The sequence below is a fragment of the Idiotropiscis lumnitzeri genome, chromosome 8, assembly GCF_059441095.1.
Source record: "Idiotropiscis lumnitzeri isolate Australia: NSW breed Sydney's pygmy pipehorse chromosome 8, RoL_Ilum_1.0, whole genome shotgun sequence".
NCBI classification, from domain to species: Eukaryota; Metazoa; Chordata; class Actinopteri; order Syngnathiformes; family Syngnathidae; genus Idiotropiscis; species Idiotropiscis lumnitzeri.
This window is the reverse complement of record NC_142398.1, coordinates 5,903,513-5,931,095: the sequence shown is the minus strand read 5'-3', so window position 1 is coordinate 5,931,095 and position 27,583 is coordinate 5,903,513. Positions and strand designations below refer to the sequence as shown.

At 40.7% G+C, this 27,583-nt stretch overlaps 3 protein-coding genes and 1 long non-coding RNA gene across 8 annotated transcripts; all 4 read left to right on the top strand.

Annotated features, from left to right (window-relative positions):
- The first annotated feature begins 2,621 nt into the window (after positions 1 to 2,621).
- On the top strand, positions 2,622 to 3,236 carry percc1 (proline and glutamate rich with coiled coil 1). Its single transcript, XM_088303791.1, has one exon. The coding sequence runs from the start codon at positions 2,622 to 2,624 to the stop codon at positions 3,225 to 3,227; it is 606 nt and encodes a 201-aa protein (XP_088159917.1). The 3' UTR covers positions 3,228 to 3,236.
- Positions 3,237 to 3,997: 761 nt separating this feature from the next.
- On the top strand, positions 3,998 to 9,198 carry pdia2 (protein disulfide isomerase family A, member 2). Its single transcript, XM_088302652.1, has 11 exons — positions 3,998 to 4,272; positions 5,221 to 5,427; positions 6,067 to 6,200; positions 6,274 to 6,411; positions 6,722 to 6,838; positions 6,912 to 7,037; positions 7,139 to 7,330; positions 7,412 to 7,532; positions 7,648 to 7,826; positions 8,862 to 8,972; positions 9,083 to 9,198. Exons 1-11 carry the CDS (start codon positions 4,023 to 4,025, stop codon positions 9,140 to 9,142), a joined length of 1,635 nt encoding a protein of 544 aa, XP_088158778.1. The 5' UTR covers positions 3,998 to 4,022; the 3' UTR covers positions 9,143 to 9,198.
- Positions 9,199 to 11,646: 2,448 nt separating this feature from the next.
- On the top strand, positions 11,647 to 14,024 carry LOC148331847 (uncharacterized). Of its 2 annotated transcripts, none has more exons than XR_015844580.1 (6): positions 11,647 to 11,712; positions 12,069 to 12,240; positions 12,316 to 12,504; positions 13,439 to 13,525; positions 13,617 to 13,764; positions 13,860 to 14,024. It is a non-coding gene; the product is annotated as an uncharacterized LOC148331847 (long non-coding RNA). The 2 variants fall into 2 exon arrangements; XR_015844581.1 differs by having other exon boundaries at positions 11,680 to 11,712; positions 11,812 to 12,240.
- A 2,738-nt stretch (positions 14,025 to 16,762) lies between these two features.
- On the top strand, positions 16,763 to 25,588 carry LOC148331846 (lipopolysaccharide-induced tumor necrosis factor-alpha factor-like). Of its 4 annotated transcripts, none has more exons than XM_088301867.1 (6): positions 16,763 to 16,865; positions 18,365 to 18,490; positions 19,590 to 19,676; positions 21,709 to 21,801; positions 22,615 to 22,825; positions 24,818 to 25,588. In XM_088301867.1, exons 2-6 carry the CDS (start codon positions 18,394 to 18,396, stop codon positions 24,924 to 24,926), a joined length of 597 nt encoding a protein of 198 aa, XP_088157993.1. In that variant the 5' UTR covers positions 16,763 to 16,865; positions 18,365 to 18,393; the 3' UTR covers positions 24,927 to 25,588. The 4 variants fall into 4 exon arrangements, with proteins under 4 accessions (XP_088157993.1, XP_088157992.1, XP_088157995.1 ...); XM_088301866.1 differs by having other exon boundaries at positions 19,572 to 19,676; XM_088301869.1 differs by lacking the exon at positions 16,763 to 16,865 and having other exon boundaries at positions 19,576 to 19,676.
- The last annotated feature ends 1,995 nt before the right edge of the window (positions 25,589 to 27,583 follow it).

Here is a 27,583-nt window from a genome sequence, read left to right as displayed (position 1 = left end):
AACATTTTATTCCTGGTGTCGGCAGAGACCCCAATCTGCATACCTACTGATATTTGGTAGTCATAAATTAAGCTTTAGAATTTGTGGCTAACTTTAAAACTAATGAGTATTGTGTATTCAGTGTTGTGGGGGACTTAAACCAATTTCAGGTAACATAAATTGCAATCTTAACAAAATGCTACAAAAAATAGATTTCCCTGATCTGTTTATTGCTGAACATGTGTTCCAGTGTATGTTCCAACATACAACACAAATATGAATGATTTTTGTTATGGGGATCTTGTCACCATTGGGCGTCATACATCTCATAACCTTATTCGAAAATATACGAACTGATTTGTTTATGATTTTTGATGGCGATGAAACAAATGTGCTTTTTTTAAGCGATGGGAACGAAATAATGTGTGTGCCCGTGTACATAGCGCTCGTGTGGCTAAAAGGGCGTGTAATTTGCGATCAGACAGTGGAGTGCTGACATATTGCCGCTATTGATCTTGAGGCCTAAAGTCAACACGGAAGCCGGGATACTGATGACCACGGGAGGCCAGGCGGCGGTAGTGATAACACACACGCACACTCACGCGAGTACACGCACGCGCGCACACGCGCGCGGTAATACGGCGCATGCACCCATCAACAGAATGGAATTGACTTGTGTGGATTTAGTTGCCCCGCTAATGATGTTTTATGACAATGCCAAGCATTGTCAAACTGGGCGTTTAAAAGTACAATGTAGCATTAAAAAAAATACAAATTCAGGGTAAATAAAATGCAATCAGACTATCCAAAATGCATCAATAAATGATCATTGAATCAATATAAGTATTTATAATGGAAAAATCAGATGTGAATAATAAGACAATTGTTACAATCAATGAACATTGGATAAATCCAGAAAAAAATAGAAAATGAAACGAAAGCATTTGGTAAAATGTATCAATGAAAAACACGTTGAGCAAAGAAACAAAAAGAAGATACCAGTATAATAAAAATATATGTATAAAATAACCTTGTATAAATTAATTGAAAAATTGTATTAAAACAAGAAGAATCAAAGTAAATAAAAAAGGATCTTTGAAAATGTTTTTTTAATTAATTTCCAATTTGTATTTATCTTTGTTAATTTAAATACATTAAATTAGTAGATTAAATACTTCTGAATGAAATAAAATATTAAATCTCAGTTATTTTAAATCTAAAAAATAATTTTTTTTCAATTTTATAATGCGTTGTAGTTTTTTTATTATTGAAATATGATCTGAATTAAATACAATATATATTTTTTTTATAACCTCTTTGTACTGGAGTTAGCAAGTGAATTGGTATGAAATATAATTTGTTTATTTATTGGAGGAAAAAAGAAACCCATAATTATTTTGATGGCAATTAGGTTGTTTTTTTTAATGTTTTGAAATATTAAGTTGCATTGTTACTTTGACATCATATAATATTCAGTAATTATCAGTTATTTTGTTTGAAATTCAACACTAGTGTGTTTTTAAAAGTAATATTCAATGTAATATATTTAACGGTTATAACTTTATACCATGTTATTCTTAAAGTGTTGAAACATTTTAAATGTTTTCTCAAAAAGGAGTGTTTTTATATCACCAAAGAGCGTTTTATCATCATGAAATTCTATCCAGAAAGAATATGCATTTCACAGTATTTTATTGAAATTCCATAAGGCGGCACGGTGGGCGGCTAGTTCGCACAATGGCATCACAGTGCAGAGGTCGTGGGTTCGATCTCGGCTCCGGCCTTCCAGTGTGGAGTTTGCATGTTCTCCCCGTGTCTGGGTGGGTTTCCTCCGGGTACTCCGGTTTCCTCCCACCTTCCAAAAAAACATACCTGGCATGGTGATTGGACACCCTAAATTGCCCCTATAGGTGTGAGTGTGAGCGCGGATGGTTGCTCGTCTACGTGTGCCCTGCGACTGGCTGGCAACCAGTTCAGGGTGTACCCCGCTTACTGCCCGAAGATTGCTGGGGTAGGAAACCTCCCGCGACCCCCGTGAGGACAAGCGTTACAGCTAATGGATGGATGGATGAAATTTCATATATAAAAGAGGATTGTCATTCCCTCTTTTTTGACTGAATTCTAAAACGTTTTTTCTTTTGATAGCACAGATCAGCTGAACTCAAATATAAAAAAATGCAAACATATGAATACGTAAAACTAGTAATTCTACATGTCATATTGTAATAGTTTGCATTTGAGGGGGCATGCGTTGGGTTAATTTTTGACGCCCTTTAGAAGTCGAAACGGCGTGAAATTAGATTTTACACTCTTTTTATTCTTTGACTACCCTCAAAAACAAACCTGTTTATCTAGTCGTGTATGTATGTGTGTACATGTGTGTACATGTGTGTGTGTGTGTGTGTGTGCGTGTGTGCACGTCAACTTTCCATGGTGCCCCTGGCAGAGGGTCCATTAAGGTGCGGACCCCCTTCCCAGTTGCTTGGCGCTAAAGTAAACGAAAGATTGTTTGACCAACACAAATATTAACAAACACACACACGCGCGCGCAAACACGCACACACACACGCGCGCGCGCGCTCACACACTCAAGCGTATATATACCGTCCCCATTTTTGACCAACCAGTCATCACTCTCAACGATGGCGACGGGCGTCATGCGAAACTTCCAGCTCCGGGTGCGGTCCCCACCCTACTTCCACCCGGAGGAGGAAGAGGAGGAGGATGAAGAGGAGGAGGAGAAGGGGTCCACTGATGAAGATGAAGAAGAGGACGCTTCGGATCTCCGGGTCTCGTCTGACTCAAAGGACACCACCGAGCGTCTGCTCAGGTTCGCTGACGTCATCAGCCGCGACGTCCGCCGATATTTCGGCCGCCGCGAAGCCCGGGACGTCTATGACGACGGCGCCTCTGCTACTGGGGGGCGTCCGTGTTACAACGACCCGCTGAAGCTGGCCGAAAGGTGCCCAGCGGCGGCACACGAGGGACACCCCTCCTCGCAGCTGGGCCCTCTGGCTGAGCTGTTTGAGTCCCGGGGGAAAGGCCAAGGCCGCCCCATGAACGCAAGGCACTTGCCGCCCAGTTTCTGGACTGAGCCGGACCCCCCGGTCCCCCGTGGTGGAGACGCACCCCCACAGGACACCCACACGAACTACAACCTTCAAACGCTGGAAAACTCCCAACCGGACTTTAGCGACTTGTTGGCTAACTGGGATCCCAACCCAGACGACGCAGACGTGCTGCATTGATACAATAATTTTTTTTTTTTTTTTTTTTACTGCCATCACTGATGAAGTGTGTGCGTGTCTGTTAGGAGACATTTCATAAAACTGTATAAATAAATTTAAAAGCCAAAATATTGTAATTAATTATTGCTGCAGTGAAGAATTGTGAAGGAAGTGTATTTATAGGCTACATATAAAAAATGAAATTTTCATCATTATTACCACCTCCCAGAAATTGCTATAATAGACTTTTTGGGAATTTTTAAAAAAAAATTCAGCAATATTTATTTCATTTACCCAAGTAGAAAACATATAATGAATGTTTATTAGTGTTTTCTGGAGATTTTTGGTGGGTTTGTAAAAAAAAAAAAAAAAAAAATCATTTTGCTTTGCTGACCCCCTGAGATGGCCTTGGCCATCCCAAGGATAAAAGTCTAGCTCCTCTATTGCTTGGGGGCTAATTCCCGTACTAGGAATCAGCCCCTCCCACCAGTTCCACACGTCAACATGGATGGGTGATAACCAGAAGATGAACGCAAAATTCTCATTCCCTGGAAGATGACCGTTTTGGTTTGAAGCAGATATTTAGGGGCCAAATTCCAGTGCTATGCTGGACTATGAAAAAACTCAACAGCAAAGAAAAGATGATCAGCAATTTTGTTCATCTGGGCAACTTTGCATTGAAGGGAACAAAATAAAAGTCCTGCAGGAGTTCTTCTGATTGGCTGAAAGGCGAGGCCAGTAGAATTCTGCCACACACTCTCTGATGCTGTCAAAAGGGTACAAACGTGACATGCGGCGTTTACACGGCCGGTTAAGATGAGGAAGCGAACGTTAGCACTAGCAGGCCTGCTGCTGCTGCTGCTGGCCACCTGCCGGGCCAACGACAAGCACACTGAGACGGAAAACGCCACAGAAAAGAGCTTCAAAGATGTGCAGGAGGAAGTCGAAGAACCGCCCAAGAAGGAGAAGGGCACCGAGATAGAGGAGGACAACAACGTCATGGTTCTCCATGGCAACAACTTTGCCAGGGCACTCAACCAGACCAAGTTTTTATTGGTGGAATTTTGTGAGTAGCAAACATACATAAATGCTAATGTAGGTGTTGTTTTTCAGAGTTATTAAAGCATTTTAAATTATTTTGGGGATTAAGTTGCATTTTTGAGTGATTAAATGTTTTTTCAATTTAATTTACAATTTTGAATATATGTTAATTTTTAAAAATACATTTATATATAGTTATTTATTAATTATTTAAAATAGTTTGAATTTGAGAAGTATTTAAAATGTTTAACATTGTATTCACATATATTTTGTATATATCTTTTTCAATTTTTAAGTATTTCAAATTATTTATGAATTATTCTTCATTTACAATGTTTAAAATTGTATTTTTTTTCTTTGTTCAAATATATTCAATAACATTTTTAACACCGATAAATAAAGAATTTCAAACAATATTTATTTTTTATTTTCAAAGCAATTATTTGCTGGACCAATAAATTTAATATAAAATTCCCTATAAAATTCGCAAAACATTATTATTCTTCCATAAAAGAAATTCCCATTTCAAAAGAAAATCACAAATTTTACCATATGCCTCAAATTTCTTGGTTTCACAGTATTTCTGTATATGTAATCCAAAAGAAAAAAGATCTCAACAAAACAGGAAGTATTTTTATTTTTAAATACTGTGCTCTGTAATGGTAATGAACCACCATTTAAATTTTTTAATAAAAGAAAAATATGAGTTTTATTTGTATACGTATATATCTTGACTTTGGGGGTCAAATTCTCCTCCTGTAATGCAGCCCATCGTCCAGATGTTCTCCCGCTTGCACTTTCCCATGTGTGAAGGGAGCAAAGTTTCAGCTTCTTATCAGTAATGTGCATGTCTGACCAGAAAGTCACTTAGTGGCTTTGCAACTTTTGTTTTGCTAAGTTTTGTGTGTGTGCGTGCGTGTGCATTGGGTGTGTGCGTGCGTGTTGGTGTGTGTGTGCGTGTTCTTGCGTGCAGATGCCCCGTGGTGCGGCCACTGCAAGCAGCTGGAGCCCGTCTTTGCCGAAGCAGCCGAGAAGCTGAAGAAGGACGAGGCCGCCATCGGCTTGGCCAAAGTGGACGCCACTGTCGAGAAGGAGCTGGCTGAGGAGTTTGCCATCTCCAGCTTCCCCGTTCTCAAACTCTTTGTACACGGCGACCGAAAGAAACCCATCGACTTCACCGGTACACAACACAAAAAGAAAAACAAACGGTTTTTGCCTAAAGCTAAGCTTGGAATCAACAGCGTGTTAGGAATAAAGCTTAAGGGGATAAAATAACAGCATCGTTTTATTAGAATTAGAATGTTGTTTTTTTTTATTTTATTTTTTTTTATTCAGCTACCAAAGCCAGTTTTACTTACCGGAAGTAAGTTGAAATTTGCTATGCATGTCCTTCAATTAATTCAATGAGATGATTTTGGCTTGTTGCTGCCATTTTGGCTTTTTTTTTGTGGAATTCAGTCTCTGAGGCCTTTTGCACTTAGCATGATGAAATTCAGTAGCGATGTCCATTTCGCGTAGACCCACAAAAACTCAACAAGCCATGTGCAAAAATTCATAGGAGGTCTGCGTAATTTCAGCCACGTATCTCCATTCCCGATTTTATTTTATAATCCAGCCCCGAAGCAAGTTTGACTGAGCGACTTGAAATTAAGTCGCCATGTTTGCAATGAGTATACCCCGAAAAACGTCTCATAAAGGACTTGCCCGAAAACACACTAGGAATTTGCCCTTTTGGTTTGAAGCAGCCATTTTAGTCTAAATTTCCAGAGGACCCAAAAGCATTAAACAGGAAAAACTCAGAACTCAAAACTGTTTCCAGGTAAGAGGACAGTCACAGGACTCATCCAGTGGCTTAAACGTCGCACTGGTCCAGGCGCATCGGCTCTGGGCAACACTGACTCTGCCGCCAGTTTTGTCGACGCCCACAACATCGCTGTAGTTGGATTTTTTAAGGTATGCCCTCACTATATGAGTCTAAACTGGGCCGTATACTAAATGGACCTTCATACTCAATTTTCTCACCCAGAGTTTGGAAAGCGAATCGGCTAAGGAGTTTTCCGATTTGGTCATGGACATGACTGATACGGAGTTTGGCATTACGACATCTCCCGAGGTTTTCCAGAAATACGAATTGAAATCTGACACGGTGGTGCTCTTCAAAAAGGTACGGGCTCAAAAGAGTGCCCCAAAATAATTTTTTGCATTGCACCGATTTCTAAAAATTGTTTGAATGTCATTATCTTTGTCTTATATTGTAACGTGTACCTTGTACGAAAAAAAAAAGTCCTATTTGAAAATGGGAAGATGATGTGCTCAAGTTTGAAGTGGCCATTTTGCCTATGAGAATTAAAAAGAAAAAAAATGAAAATGAACAAAGCCGTTTCAATTAGCAGCATCAAATTTGGTAGGTGTCTATCATGAGTTAACCCACGAAAAGAAACCTGAAGAAGACGTGTTTGAATTTGTTTTTTTAGTTTGACAACGGCAGACTGGACTACGCCATGTCCGACGACGGCAAACTGGACAAAAGCAATCTGACCAAATTCATCCAAGAAAACAGTCTGGAGCTTATCATCCCCTTCACCAAGGAGGTCAACACAAACACGCTTGCATGCATGCCAACACACACACACTCAATTGCGTTGATGTTGTTTGTTTGTGTAGACAGGGGATAAGATCTTTGGCTCCAGCATTCGCCTTCACTGTCTGCTCTTCATCAATTCCACAGTGGAGAGCCACACAGCACTAGTGGACCAAGTCAGGACCCTCGCCAAGACCAACAAGGGCAAGGTAGTGCTCAACATCTTCAACGTTGAAAATGTGTACGTCAGATTCATTCACGGCTCGACTGTCAAAGTCAAAATCCCGCCGATATTTGGGCTTCGTTTCAGATGCTGTTCATCACAATCGATTTGTCAGGCGATGTGTCATTCGTGCTTGAATTCTTTGGTGTGTCGGCGGCCGATGTGCCCACGGTTCGCATCATCAACATGGACACGGGCAAGAAGTTCAAACTGGAAACGGCGGATTTCGTCAGCGACCTGCCGCCATTGTGTCAAGAGGTTCTGGATGGTACGGCAAAGGTAACACACGCCCACACACTCTGCTACTCGATTGTATCGATGCTAATTGTAATCCTAATTGTAATTTGTTTTGGAACGTAGCCTTACTATCGCAGTCAAGACATTCCCGAGGACTGGAATAAAGCACCTGTTAAGGTGCTGGTGGGGAAGAATTTTGAGTCTGTTGCCCTGGATCCAACCAAGAATGTCTTTGTGGAGTTTTGTGAGTTAAAAATATTCTCAATTAAGCTTCCTCCAAATTTTGAAGTGTCATAATGACATAGCAATAAAAATTATATTGAAATTGATCAAATAATGGAAACATGTTTTATTTGCAGATGCGCCCTGGTGTGGCCACTGCAAGGACTTGGCTCCCATCTGGGACCAGCTGGGCCAGAAGTACGCCGAGCATGATGACATCATCATTGCCAAGATGGATGCCACTGCTAACGAGCTGGAGGCGGTCACCATCACCGGCTTCCCTACGCTCAAATATTTCCCTGCCGGTGGAAAAGAGGTACAAATTTCACTCACCCTCCTGTCATCATCCCGCCGTCCTTATTCATAAAATATTTGTCCCATGTCCTTTTAGAGGGCCTCCGTCCTTGCATTTCACCAGTACGTCCTCTGCTTAAAAAAAAAAAAAAGTGTCCATGTATGCCGCAAGGCCAATTTCAGAGGTTTCATAACTTCACAAACATTATTTATAACTGATTAGCTGGCCAATTTCCTATTCACATCCACTTCACATAATTTCGGGACAACAAAACACCTCATTTAAAAGCCACAAGAGCTCCATTCAGCTATCAAAACAGATTTGTACAGAACTTATCCACTTTGTTAAATGAGGTATTACCTCTATTAACAACACTGGAAGACGCTTTTTCTTTTATTTAAATTTTTTTTTTTTTATGCTCAGACCAGGGTCACATTGTACAGATGCCTGGATTTATTTCACTTCATTCATTTACTCAAATTAAACACAATTTAAGATTCTTAATTTGGCTCTCAATTGCTTCTTCACACAGCCGCACGTATCGTATTGCTTCTGTGTACCCCCCTGCTTTTCTTTCTCTCTCTCTCTCTCAAACGCTCAGTTACAGTTACATGCAACAACAGAGCGCAAATTTGAATTATATACCCAGGGTACTTGACTCGGTTGGGGACGATTACAGGGACAGACGAAAATCCACTTCTGTACGTGCTTTGTTCGTCTTTCTAAAAAAACTCGTCCACCTGTACCCCCCCTACCCCCCTCCCAAATTGGACATCCATCCGGGGACGGAATGCCCATCTCTGACAATTTTACACTGTTTTTCTCACCACGCATAAAGAATATATATTTTGTTTACTGGGCTTGCCAATGTCACTCAAACACACATGTTATTGCGCGTTACTATGGATAGCAAATTCCACTCACACATACATTTTCGGTTTCTACGGATGTCAATTTCATTTACACGAACACACACACAGGTATAAACATAGGTACACGTTTACGGTGGTAGATGGTCACACTATTTTCTCAAGTTGTTGTCCTCTTGTCTCACAGGCAGTGGAATACTCGGGAAACCGTGATCTGGAGACATTGTCAAAGTTTCTGGACAACGGAGGAGTTTTGCCCAAGGAAGATGACGATGAGGATGATCACGATGATGATGCAGTCTGTGTTTGCATGCTCACCACCAAATTAATTTTCCTCTCAAATAATAATGATTATAATGAATACTGTCCATTTTCTGATGGTTTGTTTTGTTTTGTTTGTTTTTTCAGAACGCGAGCGAGTCTTTGGTGAAAGCTGACAATACAACGTCTGAAAAAGATGAACTTTGATGACATTTTTCATGTTTTTAACTCAATAAAATTCCTTTGATGGGAAAAAAATTGAAGCCATGAGGCACTTTGTGTCTTGAAATATGGGCATATAAATGAAATTGGAGTGCAGCAAAAGGAAAATAATCATGAAAATGAATGTCATTAAAAAGTATTGAATATGGATTATTGTAAATTAATGTCAATACAAAGGTAATTTAGTTGATAAATATATACAGGGTGACCCAAAAAAAACGGGCCGCAACTCTAATTAGACCCCTTTTATTAGTGTTTTGTCCGAATGAAATGAAACTTTGGTCATAACTAGTTTATTGTATTCAAAACATCACATCGAAACACTAGGGTCTTTGGCCTTTTTTCTCCGTTCTACAGCATATGTTCTAGATGGCCTCCATTTAGCTCTGTGCATTTCTTGAGGTGCAGCACAAAGTTATCCATGACGTTCTTATAGGCTGAATTGGTAATGGCTCTCATCTCCTCCCTGATGGCTTTCTTGAGTTCCATGATGGTTCTGGCTTTCCCTGCGTAGACTCTGTCCTTAAAATAGTCCCAAAGAAAAAAATCTCTCACCTCAAACCTGTCCCGAGATTAGAATTAGAATTAGAATTAGAAATCCCTTTATTGTCATTGTACTCAAGAGTGCAACGAGATGAGAGAGCTCCCCTCTCCAGTTCAATACAACAATAATACAGACAAATATATAAATTAGATAAATAAGAGAGTGCAATGGAAAATAATACTGAAGGGTATATAAAAACACATCACGATGCTGTTCTGAAAGGTAAGGGTGGTCTCGTGTGTGTGTGAGAGTTCAGGATAGAGATGGCTCTCGGAAAGAAACTGTTTCTCAGTCTATTGGTCCTCGATTTGATGCATCTGTAGCGCCTGCCAGAGGGCATCAGGTCGAACAGGTGTGAGTTTGGGTGGGTATTGTCTTTGACAATGTTGAGAGCCCTGCTGAGGCACCGGGCGGTGTAGATGTCTGACAGTGAGGGGAGAGGGCAGCCAATAATCCTTTGCGCTGTTTTGACTGTCCTCTGGAGCCTCACTCTGTCCGCCTCAGTGCAGCCGCTGTACCAGGTGGACGAGTGGTAGAAGGCCAGCAGCAGCTTCCTGTCCAGGTTAAATTTCCTGAGGACTCTCAGGAAGTGCAGACGCTGGTGGACCTTCTTTACCACTACTGTGGTGTTGTGAGTCCAAGAAAGGTCATCGGAGATCTGTACTCCCAGGAACTTGAACGTGTGGACCCTCTCCACACGCATGCCTTCGATGCAGAGGGGGGGGCGGTACCGTCTTGTTCCTCCTAAAGTCGACGACGAACTCCTTTGTTTTTGCAGTGTTGAGTTGCAGTCTGTTGTCCTTGCACCAAGCCGTCAGCCTCTTTACCTCCTCTCTGTAGGCTGTCTCGTTACCTTCCGAGATCAGACCGACCACTGTCGTGTCGTCAGCAAACTTGACGATGGTGTTGTTGCCGTGGGCTGGGCTGCAGTCGTAGGTGTAGAGGGCGTATAGGAGAGGGCTCAGCACACATCCTTGAGGGGAACCGGTGCTCAGCATGCGGGTGGAGGACGTGTAGGGGCCGAGCAACACAGTCTGGGGTCTGTTGGTCAGAAAGTCCTTAATCCAGATGCGTGTGAGGGCAGGGAGGCCGAGAATGTCCAGTTTGGCGACGAGGATGTCTGGGATGATCGCGTTGAATGCCGAGCGAAAAGAGAACTTCGGGGGCTGAGTGATCAGTCTCAAGACTGATTTTGGACCTAAGCCCCCCCAATTACTTTCGGACAAAACACTAAGAAACATGGCCTAATTAGAGTTGGGGCCCGTTTTTTTTTTTGGGTCACCCTGAATTATAAATATTCTTAATGTGGCGGCATGAATGCCTCACAGTGCGGAGGTCGTGGGTTCGATCCGGCCTTCCTGTGTGGCGTTTGTATGTTCTCCCCGTGCATGTGTGGGTTTCCTCCAGGTACTCCGGTTTCCTCCCACATTCCAAAAAAATTGCATGGCAGGTTGATTGAACACTCTAAATTGCCCCTCGGTATGGGCGTGAGCGCGGAATTCTTGTTTGTCTCTATGTGCCCTGCGATTGGCTGGCAAGCAGGTCAGGGTGTACCCCGCCTGCTGACCAATGATAGCTGGGATGGGCTCCAACACTCCCCGCGACCCGTGTGAGGAGAAGTGGTGCTGATGATGAATGGATATTCTTAATGAAGTCTAATGTTCAGTAATAATCATTGCCCAATAATTAATTTCTATGTAATATAATATTTCATCATCAAGTTTCTTCTATATATTTAATTATCATTTATTTCAGGACCAATGTATGTATTTCATGACTTTTTAATACAATACAATGAATGGCATTTTTTAAATTATTTTTTTATAGTTATTAAATTTTACTAGATGGTTTAAATAAAAAAAAGGTCTTGTGCTCAGTGGGTGTGAACAAAATGAAAATTAAAGTTTTTTTTTAATGTAATGTAACAACTATAAACAGGTCAGACAGGATTTAGTTCCTATCTTATCTCACTAGAGAGGACCTCCTGTAAACCGCACGTCCTGTGTCCGTGGTAAGACAAACTAACTTTCGATCTTAATTTACAATTTGAATTTTACTTAGTTGATGGCTATTTTTTTATTTTTTTCTCATTCTGTTAACCTAATGGTAGAATTGTGAAAGTCACAAAACGACGCAACAAGAAGAGTCCAGTTGCTGAGAATGGACAAAGACCTAAAGGGAAAAAAAAAAAATTTTTGCAAGTGCTTTGGAAAATTTTCAATTGCTATTTTGGTCGTAAGTTAATAATGACTTATGGAATTGTGTTCTTCGGCTAACAAACTGTATTTGCATACAAGTTCAGTCTTATTAAAGCTTGTGATCGTCTGTATCATGGAAAATTCCATTCACATGTTTTCTGTTTGTTAGAGCAATTTTTGGAATAACTTCAACAGTCACATGGAATAACAAGACTGCAGTGTGACAGACTGCTCAGAAAAGTAAAAGAACAGACAACCCAAAATATTTCACTTTGGGGGTCAGTAACAGCACTACTGTGCGGTGGATTTCTCAGAAAAGTGATGTCACCAAACATTCTATGGTATTATAAAAAAATATATAAATATTATGTACATTTCAAATGGCTGGTGTAACTAAAGCAAAATCTTTGTTTCAGATCTGTTTTCATTTTCTGTTGCTCAGTAGCTTCCTTCGTGACTGCATGTTCTGCTGATGGAAGACCCCCCATTGTATGAGGAGCTCACACAGAGCTCTCTTGGTTTGGACCCTCCACCAGCTTACAGTCCCGATCCTCCAAACACAACTTCTTTTCCCTCGGTGCAGCCCATCCGTGATAGAGGCCCAAGTACGGTCGAATAACCATCTTCGGTTTTTCCATTTGGTTTAACCAGTGTTGGACAAACTTGTTTGCTCTAAGGCCACGTTTACGTTTTACAATGGACAAATGGCTCTGGTCATTTGTGCATAAGGTAGAAAAAAAGTAGACAGGAAATAGATTATATTAAAAATAAAAGCACAAATGCTCCTTCTCATTTAAATTATTTCTGAATTAATTAGAACTGATTGATCAAGCCATTAAATAACTTTTTAATGAACTAATTGTATAATAAATATAAATACATTTTATTTAACCAATTTTAGTAGGCTGCAGGGATTGCAAAATTAATGCAATGTGTATTACAGGCCTTTGAGGAAGATTAAATAAAATAAAATGGGTTATTCTGTTCAGTTTTTTTTTCCTAGACTGACAACCTTTTTTCCATATGAGGGAAAAGTTGTCATTCTAGGAAAAAGCAAAACTGTAATATTGTGCAAAAATGTTTCCTGAGAATACATTTTATTAAAATATATGAGAAATTATAGCATTAAAGCAATACACCAATTGCCCTCAAACTGTTTTTGCAATTAAATACAAGTGGAGCAAGTTATTTTTGGAGAAAAATAACAACAACTTTATTTTGCCTTTTAAAGTTGGCCCATTTAAATATGTTTCATAAATTACTGATTATTGTTTAGTAAAAATTACATCAATTTTAATTTTTCCAAGAAGAATCTCAGTTACAAACCTTTAAATTATTATTTTTTTATTGCTTATAAAAAACATTGGCCAACATTTATATATTGCATTAGAGATTTGAGATAAATTTAAAATAAATAAATAAATAAATAAAACACCTGATAATAAAAAATGCCGATTATAGAATTGAGCTCAACTCCCCCTCAGGTTAAATGTTAACAATGGCAGCTGAATGGTACTCATTGTCAGTTGTGTGTTGCAGTCTTGCCAGATCCACTTCCTATCTTGACACCTGCTGCAAGGCTGCCCCCGCAAATCGAAGGCGTTGTAATCCACGTCCCAATCGCGGGTATGCATAACACTGAGCTCAAGAGTAAGTGAAATGTTCTTCCTTAGACATGCACTTCTGTGTCCCGCTTGGCTTCATTTGTGGCTTGCAGTCGGTACGACAGTGATTCCATCAACTCAGCTGGGAAGACTTCCTGCTCTTGTGCACTGCACTCGCTGTCGGCGTGATGTCACCACCAAAGTCCGATTACAGCGTGGCCGGCTTAACTACCTGGTCTGCGTTATTCTTGGAATTGTTGGGTGAGATGCACATTGTTTTTCATTTTATCGTCTACAGTGAGTGCAAAAGAAGCATCAAATGGTTTCATCTGTTTGATATAATCTGTCTGTTTCAGATATATGTGTGCTTTATTTGTATTTGCCTTGACCAGTCCACGCCTAATGGATCATCATCACATCTGTCCACATTGTGAAAACCTGATACATGTAAACAAGAGACTTTGATACGTCCCCTGGGTTATTTTGGTTTTCTCCAGTAAAACAAGGCACCTTGTACACTCTTTGGCTGATCTGTCTATGACTACAAACCCGCGATTGTAATGCTTGACTAGTTTAGAAGTCTTTTATGGCTCTCTGGCCATCACGATCATGGATCCTCTTCCACCCAACGTTGGGCGCACGGCCATGGCACTGCTTCCATGTCAGTAGCAAGACCCCATTCTGGCTCCTTATTTGCTCAAGACCTTGATTCTGCCTCCTTGGCAGCCAAAAGGCCCAAGATTTGCCTCCTCATCCGCCGCCGATGGTCTTACACTTCCGTCCTCAACCGAAGTGGTAACCAGGGCCTTGCGACTGAGAATGAGGCAGACCCAGGACTTTTTGGTTGATGAGAAAGGAAATATGGGATATTGGCAAACAAGGTGCTATATTGACAAAGGAATTCCTTGGCTTTGGCGGACCAGGTGACTGATCCAGAACCGAGGATTGATGATGAGGCAGAACCAAGATCTTTGACTGATGAGCAAACAGAACTGGGGCTTTCCTGCTGACAAGGAGGCAGACTCAGTATCTTTTGGGTCAAGAACCTTGGCTAAATAAGATGCCATAACCAGGACCTTGGACTGATAAGGAGACACCGCTGAACCTTGGTTGGCTGAGGAGACCTTCTAGATGATGAGAAAGGAGATTCAGGGACTTGAGTGAACATGGATGAGGATTCACGGTTTTATGACTAATGAAGAAAATTCATGGCCTGGCGCAGACACGAAGACCGCGCCAGACCCTCATTCACATACTCCTACATGTTTATGGGGGTTGCTGGAGATACAGTTTCCTCTCAGAGACGCATGTTTCGGAGATCAATTTTTCTCACTGTCATATGCACATACATGTTTATGTTGGGTTCTAGTGATGCCAGTTTTACTCACACTTGTGCACGCATGTAGGTTCGTGTTGGAAACTGGCTCTGTCAATTTAACTTGAACAAACTATCATGTTTTTATTAGTAGACAAGTTTCCCTCACACGCATGCACTTCTATGTTGGTTGGTGGGGACACGTATTTCACGGACATGCACACCCATGTGGTTTGGAGGATTTTGCTCAGACCAGTGTGACCATGCATGTCTATGTGTTTTTTTGGGGAGATGCCGACTGTAACGACTGATTATATGAATTGTATTCGCTTGCTTAACCCCCAGTTAATCATCCTCGCACCACGACTTTGCAAACATTTGAGCTTTTCAACTCAATCAAATACTTTTGAGATAAAAAAAAAATAAAGCCACTTTGCCCTTTAACTTTAATGCCTATTGACAATCTTTGCCTTTTTTCCCTGCCAAATAGATGTAGTTAATGAATGGAAAACTTGCCATTGAAAAATGAATAATAAATATGGAGTGTTGCTGGTACCAAAGTTAAATGAATACACAGATAATATAAGGATGTATATATATATATATATATATATATATATATACTATTCCATCGTTAATTTAGGACATTTAATATTTGTTTGTATCCAAGACAATACAACATTTCAAAACAGCTTTTTCATTAAACCAAGCTTGTTTTTCTTTTTTTTTTTTTTTCTTGCGAACAGATAGCGTCATAACAATTAAGTGCAGATGCCTCATGTCGTCCAGAACAGGTGTCTGATGACGTCCCATCAGTGATGTGCTGGTGTCTGGGAATCGTGGGGCGGTTCACTGACAGCATTTCAAGCTGCGTTTTTGTTCATCGCCTTCCAATGAGAAGTCGTCTGCGGTTGGCGGCCAAGGGAAGGTCTTTTGTTCAATATGTTCAATATAAAATACAATCCAATACAACTTTATTTATATAGAACCTTTCACAACAGGTGGAGCTTTAACAAAGCGCTTTACATATGGTCTAATATAAATTAGCGGGAAATTAGAACACAAATGAAAACACATAAACACATACACAATAGAGACCAGAAGAACAGCAGAACAGTGACAGTCTCGTGGTGAGTTGGAAGCAAAATAATAAAAATGTGTCTTCAAACGAGTTTTAAAAGTGGACAGAGAGGGGGCTTGCCTAAAATTTAATGGGAGCTCATTCCAAAGGGAAGGACCGGCAACAGAAAAGACGCAATCCCCCCTGAGGCTGCGCTTCGTCCTCGGCTCCTCCGGCAGCATTTGGTCCACAGACCTGAGGAAGCGGACAGGTGCGTAGGGGTGGAGGAGCTCCGAGAAGTACTCTGGGGCGACGCCATTTAAAGCTTTGAAGACGAACAGAAGTTTCCTGAAGTGAACTCTAAAGTGCACAGGGAGCCAGTGAAGAGAGGCCAGAGTAGGAGTTATGAGCTCCCTCTTACAGGTAGTGGTCAAGAGGCGGGCAGCAGTGGTTTGGACCAGTTGGAGGCGCTTGAGGGAGGACCAGCTGACTCCAAAATAAAGTGCATTACAGTAATCTAGCCTCAATGAAACAAAGGCATGGCTTACAAAAGAGGAACTTAAAATTGTCATCATAATAATTTGAGGTATTTTTATACCCCAAATCTTATTTCCGTTAATTAGCACAATACATTTTTCTAATTATATGTAATATCGATAAAGCCGGTCAGACTGTTAAGGTCAACGTGGATCCATAAAGTGCAGACACAGATAAGGGGTGGCAAAAACAAGATTTATTTCTAATACGACACATACAATACAAAGTATAACATTTTAACATTTAGTAGTTTCGGTGCCAGAAAAAAAAGCCATCTGTCATTGCAACCTAGTTCAACCGTTACTTTCGGATAGTCATTCAACAAGTTTTTGTTGTGTGCAAAATCAAATGTTTCACATTCCAGAGGCAAAACAAGTCCAGCAGGTTGCAACATAATGTCCCGGTCAGTCTTGGTGTTATTCCATTCAGTTGGAATTTCCTTTGACCAAGGTAAGACTGGCATTCTAAAATATCGACTATCCTACTTTTGAATTTGCAAGCGGTCTCATAGCTTTTCAGAAATTGTCAAAGTTGAAATAATGTTGTGAGGGGTGTTGTTTATTCAGTTTGCCAACACAGGATTAAGAAGTAGCCGTATAGCAAGGTCGAGGGATTTTCTAAAGAGGCATTTCTTGCATAAGGCGGCGACTGATTGCATAACATTCAAAGCACGGATGATACATTAATTTGTTTTGAGGTGATATATTAGAGTTCAAATGGCAAATCAACGATCTCCTTTTTGAGTTTTATTTACTGCCGCTTCCTTTGTTCGTCATTCAGGCCGCTACTTTCCGCTGACGGGATGACGTGATGAGTCATGACTCAGGAAGTCGTCCGCTTTCCCTCCACAATATAAAGATTTTTAGTCGTAAATATGGCACACGTTTGATATTTCGGATTGTCGGCCCCAACTCATTTCAAACCAAATCATCGGGACAAATGCTTACTTAACACACCTTTGACAGAAAAATAATCTTTACGTGTCCTTTGTCGGGAAAGGGCAAAATCGGGATAATAAACAGCCCCATTGCTTTTGTCTGTGCCTTAAATTGTTCACGCTAATGGAAACATGGAAGATAAGTTTAGCTGCTTGGATTAATGACTGAAATCAATCATGAAAAACAAAGTGTTAGGTACACAAAGATTTCACACTTTATCCACTAAAATTCCCTCGAAAAATCCTTATCCATTGTCAAAAACTCAATGAAAAAAATACAATCATTCCCATTCCAAAATGTAAAGCTCACTCATTTCACCTTGGGAACGATTTTCAACATGCCAAAAATTCCCCCTTACCCAAAGTTCTATATTTTCCCATTTGAAATACCCCCTCAAAAATAAAAAAATGCACATTTTTTTTAAACGATTCAAACCGTCACACCCTTAGTACAGCCCATTTCTTGTGTGCAGGTTTACCTTATTATGTGGACATATTGCCAAAATGTTATGTACACAGAAATTTTTCTTAGTTTTCTTGTTCCTTTTCCTTTTCCACTTCCACTAGCTACCAGCTACCTGTTTACTTACCTCCTCGTTTCCATGCTACCTTTTTTTTGTTTCCTATGTTCCTCACTTCCTTGCTTCCTTCCTCCCCCCCTGCTTCCTAGCTTCCCTGCATCCTTCCTTATTTGTTTTCCTGTTACCTTGCTTCCTTCCTTTCTTCCTTGTTTCCCTCCATCCTTCATTATTTTCTTGTTTCCTTCCTTCATTGTTTCCTAGCTTTCTTGTTATTTTTCTTATTCTGCAGTATTTCGAACCTTTCCTTCTTCTACATTTCGCGATCAATTCAAAACATTCCAATTTCAACATGTTCAGATCATTCCAAGTCATTGTACATTATTCCATGCCATTCATTATCATTCCACAATTTTTCGTTCAGCCTCTCAGCCTTCACAAGCAATTTCTCCGTAACTTGCCCTCTCCACTTTGAATGCCGTTTTTCTCTACAGCTTGCCGTTCTTGACCGAACTATCTGCTGATGGACCCTCCTTCATATGAAGAGGCTACATGCCACCAACCGCCTCCATTCACTAATCAGGTGCCCTCTGAGGACCCTCCGGCATATGAAGAGACAAGTTGGGTTACAACTCATCAACACCGACCCTTATCATTGTTGCCTTATTAATAGGTTTGCTATCGGAATGAAATACAGTATATGCATACTGTATACGTTCTCAATGACTTAAGTTTTTCACTTTTGTATCTAATATTATATTATTATCTTCTTATATATTATTATTATATTATTCTAATAAGTGTCATTCTTATTATTTAGTTAGGGATGGGAAGTACAGATACCAATTATTAGTATTGGGCCAAGACCAGCCTTATTTTTAGGTATTGGATAGTCATGCAGTCTGCTGATACCAGCCTCCGAAACTAAAGGCAAAAAAAATTATCTGGCAGTATGACTTGAGTATGAGTATGAGTAAGTATTCTTCGGTAGTAGTTAGTGCAACATTGCGGCATTTAACAAATGTCAAAGTCATCATCTGCGACAGAAAGCAAGGTCTTATTTCACATTTTTTTGTCATTGTGTTAAATCATAATCAAAATCAGGAAATTTTCCAATATATTTTTGAGGTTGCATTTACAGTTGTGTAAATGTACACTGAATAATACTATATATATATATATATATATATATATATATATATATATATATATGTGTGTGTGAGAGAGAGAGAGCATGCTGCTGTTGGATTTTTACTGTGATTTTGTTTGTTTCTAGAAGGGGGGGACTTTATATATTATTTTAATCGCATTTAAAATTGATTAGTTGTATATATATATATATATATATATATATATATATAGAGAGTAAAGGGCGGGTATACCCTGAACTGATTGCCAGCCAATCGCAGGGCACACATAGACGCACAACCATACCAATTTTGAGTGTTCAATCAACCTGCCATGCATATTTTTGGACTGCGGAAGGAAACCGCGCAGGCACGGGGAGAAATGCAAGCTCCACACAGGAAGGCCTGAGTCGATCCCATGACCTCTGCAGTGTCTCACTGTGAGGCTATTGTGCTAACCAGTCGTCCACCGTGCCACCCTCGTAACTTTGTTTTCAATTTACGTTTATTATTATAGCCCTTAAATCTATCTAAATTCAACTTTTTGTATTTTTCGAATGTGCTGTAAACTGAGGCAGTGGCTGTTTTGCAGCAAGTGACCAGCCTGGTCCAATTTCCATCTTGAGCATGCCGACCGTGACGACCACCCAGACATCACAAGTCACCTTCCATCAACCAAGTATGGGAACGTGAACTTCACCTCACCTTTTCCAAAAAGATATTGTCTTAACAACTCTATTTTGTTTTTTTTTATGGTATTTATTTGACACAAATCTTGTTAAATGAAAACCCCCAAAAGTTGGGCTGGTCCCTTTTTTTGACCCAATTTGCATTACTTTTGACCCAACTATCTTTAAATTGCCTAAACGAGCAAGACCTGGGTCACTGAGCAGTTGTAGTCCTCTAAAAACAGTTAGGTTATTTACTGAACCCAAGTTATGGTTTGCGTTAGTTGGGTCAAGTGTCTGGTTTATTTTTCTGAGTATGCTTTATTGGGCTACGTGGCTGATATTTTAAACACGTTCCCGAAATACTTGTGCTGGGTCAAAATTGGTTAAATTGGGTTCAATTTCCTGTGAGTAGCCAAATTATTTGGGTCAGGTCCACCTCTTGTTGAGTTATTGAGTTATTTAGGTCATAGTCATAAATGACTGGGCTATTCATTGAACCCAGTAAGTTGGGCCATAATTGAATAACCCAATTTTGGGGTCAAAATGACCCAATCAGTATCACCCTTATTGGCCAAGTATGTAACACACACAAGGAATTTGTGTGAAATGAGCTACACTAGTATTACAGTAACAAGCAACTACGATAAACTTCGGGACAGCTGTGGAAAAGCATGTTTCCTTGCGTGTGTTTGCCTCCAGGCTGTGTCGACTGCACCAGTGCGCCAGCTGCTCACTGTCGGTACGCAGACTCGTCATTGTCTTTGATGCGGCCGATGACTGTGATGTCATCTGTAAACTTTTTTGCTCACGTAGGTCACTGTGCCGTCGAGGTGCTCCCGGATGTAGTGCAGCCCCATGTTGACCGCGTCATCCATCGACCAGTTTGCCGGGTAGGCGAACTGCAGGGGGTCCAGTAGGGGTCCGGTGATGTTTGTTCGGTGGACTAGCACGAGGCGTTCGAAGAACTTCATGACGACAAATGTCAGAACGACAAGACTGTCGTCATTCAGTCCTGATGTTGCAAGTTTCTGGGGACTGGGATGATGGTAGACTATTTGAAGCAGGTTGGGACGTCTCACAGCACCAGGGATTTGTTGACAATCGTATAAAGACCGGAGCCAGCTGGTCAGCGCAGACTTTAAGGCAGGAGGGAGACACCCGATCCGGCCCGCAGCCTTCTTGATCTCCTGCAGGGTGAAGGGCCGTCTCACGTCCGGTTCCTGGATCGCCAGGGCCAGGGGAGGATTCTGGTGTGTAAATGAGGTAGTAGAAGTGTGGACAAGTGTAGTTGTCCGTTGCAAATCAGCAGTAGAACCTGCTCAGATCGTCAGCCAAGCTCTTATTGTTCCCTGTTTGGCAAGTTCGTCGCCAGTAGTTTGTAACTGATTCCAGGCCATTCCACGTGGATGAAAACTTTTTTTTTTTCAGCCTGTCTGCACATCTCCTTTGCGATGTGTGGGCTTATTTGCCCAGTGACCGTCTCCACTTCTAAAGGTAGCCTCTTTCACTTTTCTGAGTTTGGCACTGTGACTTGTTATTGCCGAACGAGCGCAAGGTCTTTGTTTGGTTGACACGTATCCTCCCAGAAACTGATATATGATGTTCCAGTGTGTTTGTATTCATCCAGGCTGTCAGGTGAAGTTTTAAAGACACCCCAGTCAGTGCAGTTCAAACATTCCTGTAGTGAAAGCTTTGCTTCACCCGTCCTTTTCGACTGTTTTTTACAAATGGTTTTCACTTGCTATGACTTGGATCGGCGCCATCTTGGGATACTGAAGCAGTGTCCGGGACCTTTTTTGAACCCAAATTGGGTTATTGTCAACACAACTGTATTCAGAGTGGGTCCACTTGAACCTAGCATCCTGTTTATTTTTTTACAAACTCAGCTTCAAATTACAATTGTTAATGTCATCAATACAAAAGTTGTCATTTTCTGGTCATAAACCCATTTTGCATGTAAAAATACATCCATACATTCAATGTCAACTTTTTCCCAAAATTTCAAGTGGGTTGTTAACTATGTGAGTGGATGTTTTGCAGTAACTATCGATCCGGATCCATTTCCCCTCTTGAGGACCCCCACTGTGACAACCACCCAGACGTCACAAGTCGTTGTCCGTCAACCACCAGTGGGTATGTAAATCACACCAACGTCATTTTGTCCTGTTTACATCAATTCACTGGGGACAATCTTGGATCGGAACCTCGAATACCACAAAAGTCGCACAAATTTGTAGTTCAACAGCCCATTGGGCATCTGCTTTTTCTTTGGCTGGTTTCATGCTATTTGTGTCTCCAATGTTGCCACAGTTACCCTAAAAAAAGTGACTTTGTTACTTACTGACTTTACTTTAAGTAACATAGTTATTTTGCAGATTACTTGGTTGTAAAAGTAACTAAGTGAGAATACAAGTAATTTCAATAGTTACATTCAGCAGATACTGACGACTCTGCTTCATGTCAAAATGTTGTCACTGAATTGGAAGTGCATTTTCATTTTGAGCAGTGATTTTAGTGTGTATTAATGTTGGGAATTTTTATCTCTTTTATTATTCATTACATTCATTTTAAAATGACAATACGTGTGTGAGGGAGGCACCGTGACTGAAAAAAATGTGCTGGTTATTTAAGTCTTGTTAATTCTTTGTAACTGCTGCTACTTGCAGAGGATTAACTGCAACTGTCATTGGTGGTGAAAGGTGCTGCTCTTTGAAGTACTGATCATACATGCATGTAGACGTAAATACATTTCTCAAAGTAATGCTTTTCTATACTTGAAGATTAATTATAGTCTGATTACTGGACTGGAAAAAGTAACACGTTAGATTAGTCATTGGATGAAAATTTTGGAAAAACGCGTAAGTATTTGGCAGCATCGCGGGTGTGGATTCCACGGTCTGTTTCCTTTGCTGAGGTCGTCATGCGTCCGTCATTTTTGTCTCTCAGGGGACATGGGACGCCAGAACAGACAACAAAGATATACAGCGCAAGTGGTGGTGACACAGCCGCAGAGACACCAGACCATCCCCATCAGTCATCTGCGGGACCATCCGGGCTATGTTCAATGTTCCAAGTGTCATCGGGAGGTCACGACCAGAAAAGTGTTGCTCCCGTCGTCTCAAGCCGTCCTTCTATGTTTCTTGCTCATCTTTGGAGGGTAAGCCTCTGGTTAGTTGCTAACGTTGCCTTCTGTGATTAATTGATTCATCTGAGTAAATAATAATAATAATAATAATGCCTTTATTAGTCCCACAATGGGGAAATTCGAGATTCAAACCCAGGCCTCCTGGGGAGACTGGGTCCTGAACGCGGCGCCTTAGACCACTCGGCCATCCTGGCAGCCACGAGATTCGAACCCAGGCCTCCTGGGGAGACTGGGTCCGGAACGCGGCGCCTTAGACCACTCGGCCATCGTGGCTAATAACTAGTGTTGGCAAGATAATTCCAAAATGTAATATATTACAATTTACTTGCATGTGAAAGTAATAAGTCCCTTTACAACAACATTACTGTCTTTGTAGAGTATTGAGTTGCTCAAGTTTAAATTACTTTTATGTTACTTAAAAAAAATAGTTATTTAATAATGATTTTGACACTTTGAAAGTAAAATGCAAAATTTTCGAATATACTGTAGCTGGTAGTTAACTCGTAATGAAGATATTTCACTATATTGTGTGGGCTATAATATTAAATGTTTCGACTCTAAGCTAGGAGATCCGAGTGGTAATTCTTTTTACACTTTGGAGACGAAGGTATGAGGTAAATTAACGAAAATATTGAAAAAAAAAAACCCAGCGCGTCAGACTCTAATTTAATAGCAAATATTGTCGTTTATTGGTTTGGAGCTATCGCGTGACGTATTTGGCCACCACACATCTTTGGCTTTGAGGCAGACGATTTGCATTTTGATTGCGTGCAGCCAATCAGAATGACCACTGTTTTATATTCTGCAATTGATGACACAAAATTCCGTAAAATCACCTAAAACGCATGACTCTGTTGCTTTTTAGCTTTATTCCTGCTTGTATTTTGAGTCAAAACTTTGCATTTTATTTGATGAAGCCATGACTGTGATTGGTGTCGCAAAAAAATAACTTCTCAGCCATTCAGAACGACGAGCATTGTGTCACTGCATACAGAGAGTCAAGGAACACTGAATGTGACAATTGCTTCGCTTTCTAGTTTACACTGAATTTCCTTTCAATATAGTTGATTCAATTCATATTAAGGTCCCAAAATTTGTATCGTGTTACCAGACTCGGTAACTGTAATAATATTGCGAAAAAATTTAGTTTCACTCATTATATTACCTGGCCACTGCCAAATTGTAATATGTTAATGTCATGCATTACTTTTGTAACGTATTCCACCCAACACTGGTAATCACTATGTGCCATTTACCAGAGGTGGGCGCCTCAGAAATTTATGCCATAAAAGGTTTGTCATTTGTCAATTGCCGGGCCACCCATCCGTCATTGTCATTTTCCGTCCGAGACGGTCAAAGAATGAGCAGGTTTGGAAGAATGAGAACCTACAGAGATTAAAGATCCCACGCAACCACCGGCAGGTCAGTCAGGTTGATTCAAATGAGTTTTTTTTTCTGTCGGAGGACAAGGCTTTCGTCCAAGCCCTCCGCTCAAAGAACTCCGCAAAAATACATCGTGAAGCATGCGGCGTGAAACGGGAGTCCGTCAGTGACTGATTGACAAGGCCCGTTGGTACTGACCCAGTTAATGACAGGCGCTTAGTCCATCGGTTTTTTTTGTTGTTGTTTCCTGTCATTCATTATTCACTAGTAAAACTGACGTCCATCAGTGACGGACTGAAGGACATTGTGTGAGTACTAACAGAATGCCCACCTCTGCCATTTGTAACAATCGTAATCCTAATCCCGAACACCCAATTCCCTAACCTGAATGTGTAACCTCACTTCCCCAATAATGACCCCCTATTGCACTCTAAATGCGACCTCTATAACCCAAACTCCAAATTTGAACTCTCCCCAAATCTTAAATTGTGAGCCCCTAAACACTAACCCTAACCCATAAACCTCCGGGTTCGGATGTCCCTTTAGACAAACTTCAATCCCATATTAAATCTTGTTTCTTTTTTGTCACACCTGCTATATTTTGTTCTGCTTTCATTTCAGTGTCATTTGCGGCTGCTGCCTGATTCCGTTTTGCATACCTTACTGCTGGAATGTGCACCACTTCTGCCCTCGTTGTCGGAAACATCTACACATCTATGACGAGCACTGAGCAATAGGCGATTTGTGGATTATTGACTGGTATCAACTGCTTTGTGGACATACTTGCAGTTATTTGTCAATTTTATGATCAATCACCGAGGATCAAATCAATGCACGCATCATTGTTATTAATGGTATTTATTTTGATTGATGTTATAAGTGTGCAAAAGTCGTATATTTTTACATAATTGCTGTTTTAAATAATTGCTGTGTTAATGGCTATTTTATTTTATTTTTTTAAATCCTAATTGATGGTCATGGGTTGGCACGGTCGATGACTGGTTTAGCACGTCAGCCTCACGGAGCAGAGGTCGAGGATTGTGTGGAGTTTGCATGTTCTGTTTTTTAAGATACAAATACTTTCTAATCATCGTTCAACACTATGCACAAGACTTTTGTGCTCTGTGGTAAACCAAAAGTATTTCTATAAATCTTTAAAGTTGTCGTGAAAATTATTATTCAATCTCACTCATGATGCCACAAACTGCATTGTGATGCATTGTTTTATTGTTAGCATTGATTACACAGATTAGTTTTTTATTTTTTCAAATACAAGTTCTTCGATGCATTTCCCTGATTAAGTTTGTATCCCTGCAGTATTTTAATTGTGCAATCCTGTTTTGTGATAGAATCAATATTGTTTGCCATGATAACATTAAATTGTTGTTGCGATTCTTTTTTTTTTTTTAATCAGAAACTGATTCTGAATACTTATGTTTTTATCCGCCTGATATTTCAATTCCAATTACCTTAACCCTTTTTGGCCGTGCGGCTGAAGTAGAAGCAGAGTTGCGGCCTGCTGTTAAGGAAAGCGATCCAGAGACATCCAGTCCTTTTTGGGGGATAAGCAGAAGACAGCCTCTTGGCTGGACCGGGAACAAGTCACCTCATCTGCCATCAATGACTCACTTGATGTGACTTCAACACTACGCACACGTCGTTCACCTTTGTTTTTCTTTGGTGAACCGAATGTTTCACATTCCAAAGGCAAAACAAGTCCAACAAGGCGCAACGTGATGGTATGGGAAGTCTTGTTGTTATTCCTTTCAGTTGGCTTCCTCCTTTGTCCAAGGTACGATTGGCGCTCTAAAATCTCAACTATCAAACTCTTAAGAACATGAGTGAGGGTTGCTGTTTACTCCATTTTCTTTGCACATGATCAGCAAGTCGCCTTATAGCTCGGATTAGCATTAGTGCTTTTCAAAGAGAGACATTTCGTGTATGAGGCGATAACGTTTGCTATGTACGTGAGAGACACACAACGCCAGTGTTTCTTTTACTTTAAGCCACAAGTTATCTCTCTCTAGAACTGACATTTCTTTCCCCTTTCTGGGCTGCACGATGTGCGGTTTGAACATCGCGATTGCGATGTGCGAATGCGCGATTGTCACATCGTTGGGCGTGCAATGTTTTTGTCTTTTTTTTTCTTAGAGCACGCAAAATTTGTTTAGCTTCATCGAAACAGCAAACTACTGTATGCTCTACAAAGCCTGTCTCGATCACCCCTTCCCTCCTCCACTCTATGCGCTCTGAAAACACTAACAGGCGACATGGAAGAGACGACGGCGGCATTTAGTCCTCAAAAGAAAGTCAACATTGAAAAATTGAATTATTTTGGCCATAAAAAGGAATATACAACACACAAAAAATCCTCTGCTGACAGTGCCTCGCTGTTGTCGCTATTACGAGCCCCCATATAACCAGTTCAGACTCATTAGTGGGACTCGATGAAAAACCATTGACTCAAAAAAACAATGACAGATGCCTTTATTATAACACCTTATGATAAGAAGTCCAAACAGCATCGACAAATCACGAATACAATAACTTTTCACGGGGCGAAAGACACCGTGCAAGAAACTCATCGCCATCACGAAAGAGAGGTTTAAAAAAAATTATCCGCACACTCGACAAAAGGTATAAAATGCCGTGGCGCACGTATTTCTCTCAAGTGGCCATCCCAGAGCTGTATAATAAACAGAGCTATTTGGTGAATTTTCTTTCCAATTTCCAATGTCGCAATACACATCGCATTTTTTTCCAATATCGTGCAGCCCTACTCTGTATACATGTTTTCCAGAGGTGGGCAGTCCGTTCCCAAGGCGGAACGATCCGGCCCTCCGGACCAGTCAGACGCCCACTTTTGGGACGGAGGACGGAGGGGTGACAAATTTTAAGAAAAGGTTTGATTAACAAAGGCCGGAGGTTGCTTTTAGTCCGGCCCACGAATCGGCCCTCGCGCGTGTGATAAACCTACTAGCAAAACGGGGAAACGACAAAAATTGCTTCCGAACACATCAAAAGCGACACTACCAACTGTTTGTGTATGAAGAGACATGGGAAAGCAGAGTGTGTTCAAGCTTTCCTGTATTTCCTTATTCTGACATCACGTAACCCGTGACTATGACGTGATGACCATTATGGAGCAATTCCAAGAATCCCTGTCAGATGTTTTCTGGAATAAGCAGTCTTGGTCCTTTTAATCAGAAACTGTGATGTTTTCCTTCTCTGGCCAGTAAAGTCCCAACTCGGGATAACAAGTCATGTTTTTCAGTATTGCAGTCGCCGTATCGGATGAGTTTCCATCTGTTGCTTCTACTGGATTTCTTTCAGCCTTGGTGCCGTCGCTGGCATACTTTGAATCAAAGTGTTCACGAACACTTTGAC

Coding starts and splice junctions, on each gene's coding strand:
- percc1 (XM_088303791.1), top strand. CDS start 2,622: ATGGCGACGGGCGTCATGCGAAACTTCCAGCTCCGGGTGCGGTCCCCA.
- pdia2 (XM_088302652.1), top strand. CDS start 4,023: ATGAGGAAGCGAACGTTAGCACTAGCAGGCCTGCTGCTGCTGCTGCTG. Junction 7,827..8,861: donor TCCCTGCCGGTGGAAAAGAG/GTACAAATTTCA, acceptor CTTGTCTCACAG/GCAGTGGAATACTCGGGAAA. Junction 8,973..9,082: donor ATGATCACGATGATGATGCA/GTCTGTGTTTGC, acceptor TTGTTTTTTCAG/AACGCGAGCGAGTCTTTGGT.
- LOC148331846 (XM_088301866.1), top strand. CDS start 18,394: ATGGACCCTCCTTCATATGAAGAGGCTACATGCCACCAACCGCCTCCA. Junction 18,491..19,571: donor TCCGGCATATGAAGAGACAA/GTTGGGTTACAA, acceptor CTGTAAACTGAG/GCAGTGGCTGTTTTGCAGCA. Junction 22,826..24,817: donor TTCTTGCTCATCTTTGGAGG/GTAAGCCTCTGG, acceptor CTTTCATTTCAG/TGTCATTTGCGGCTGCTGCC.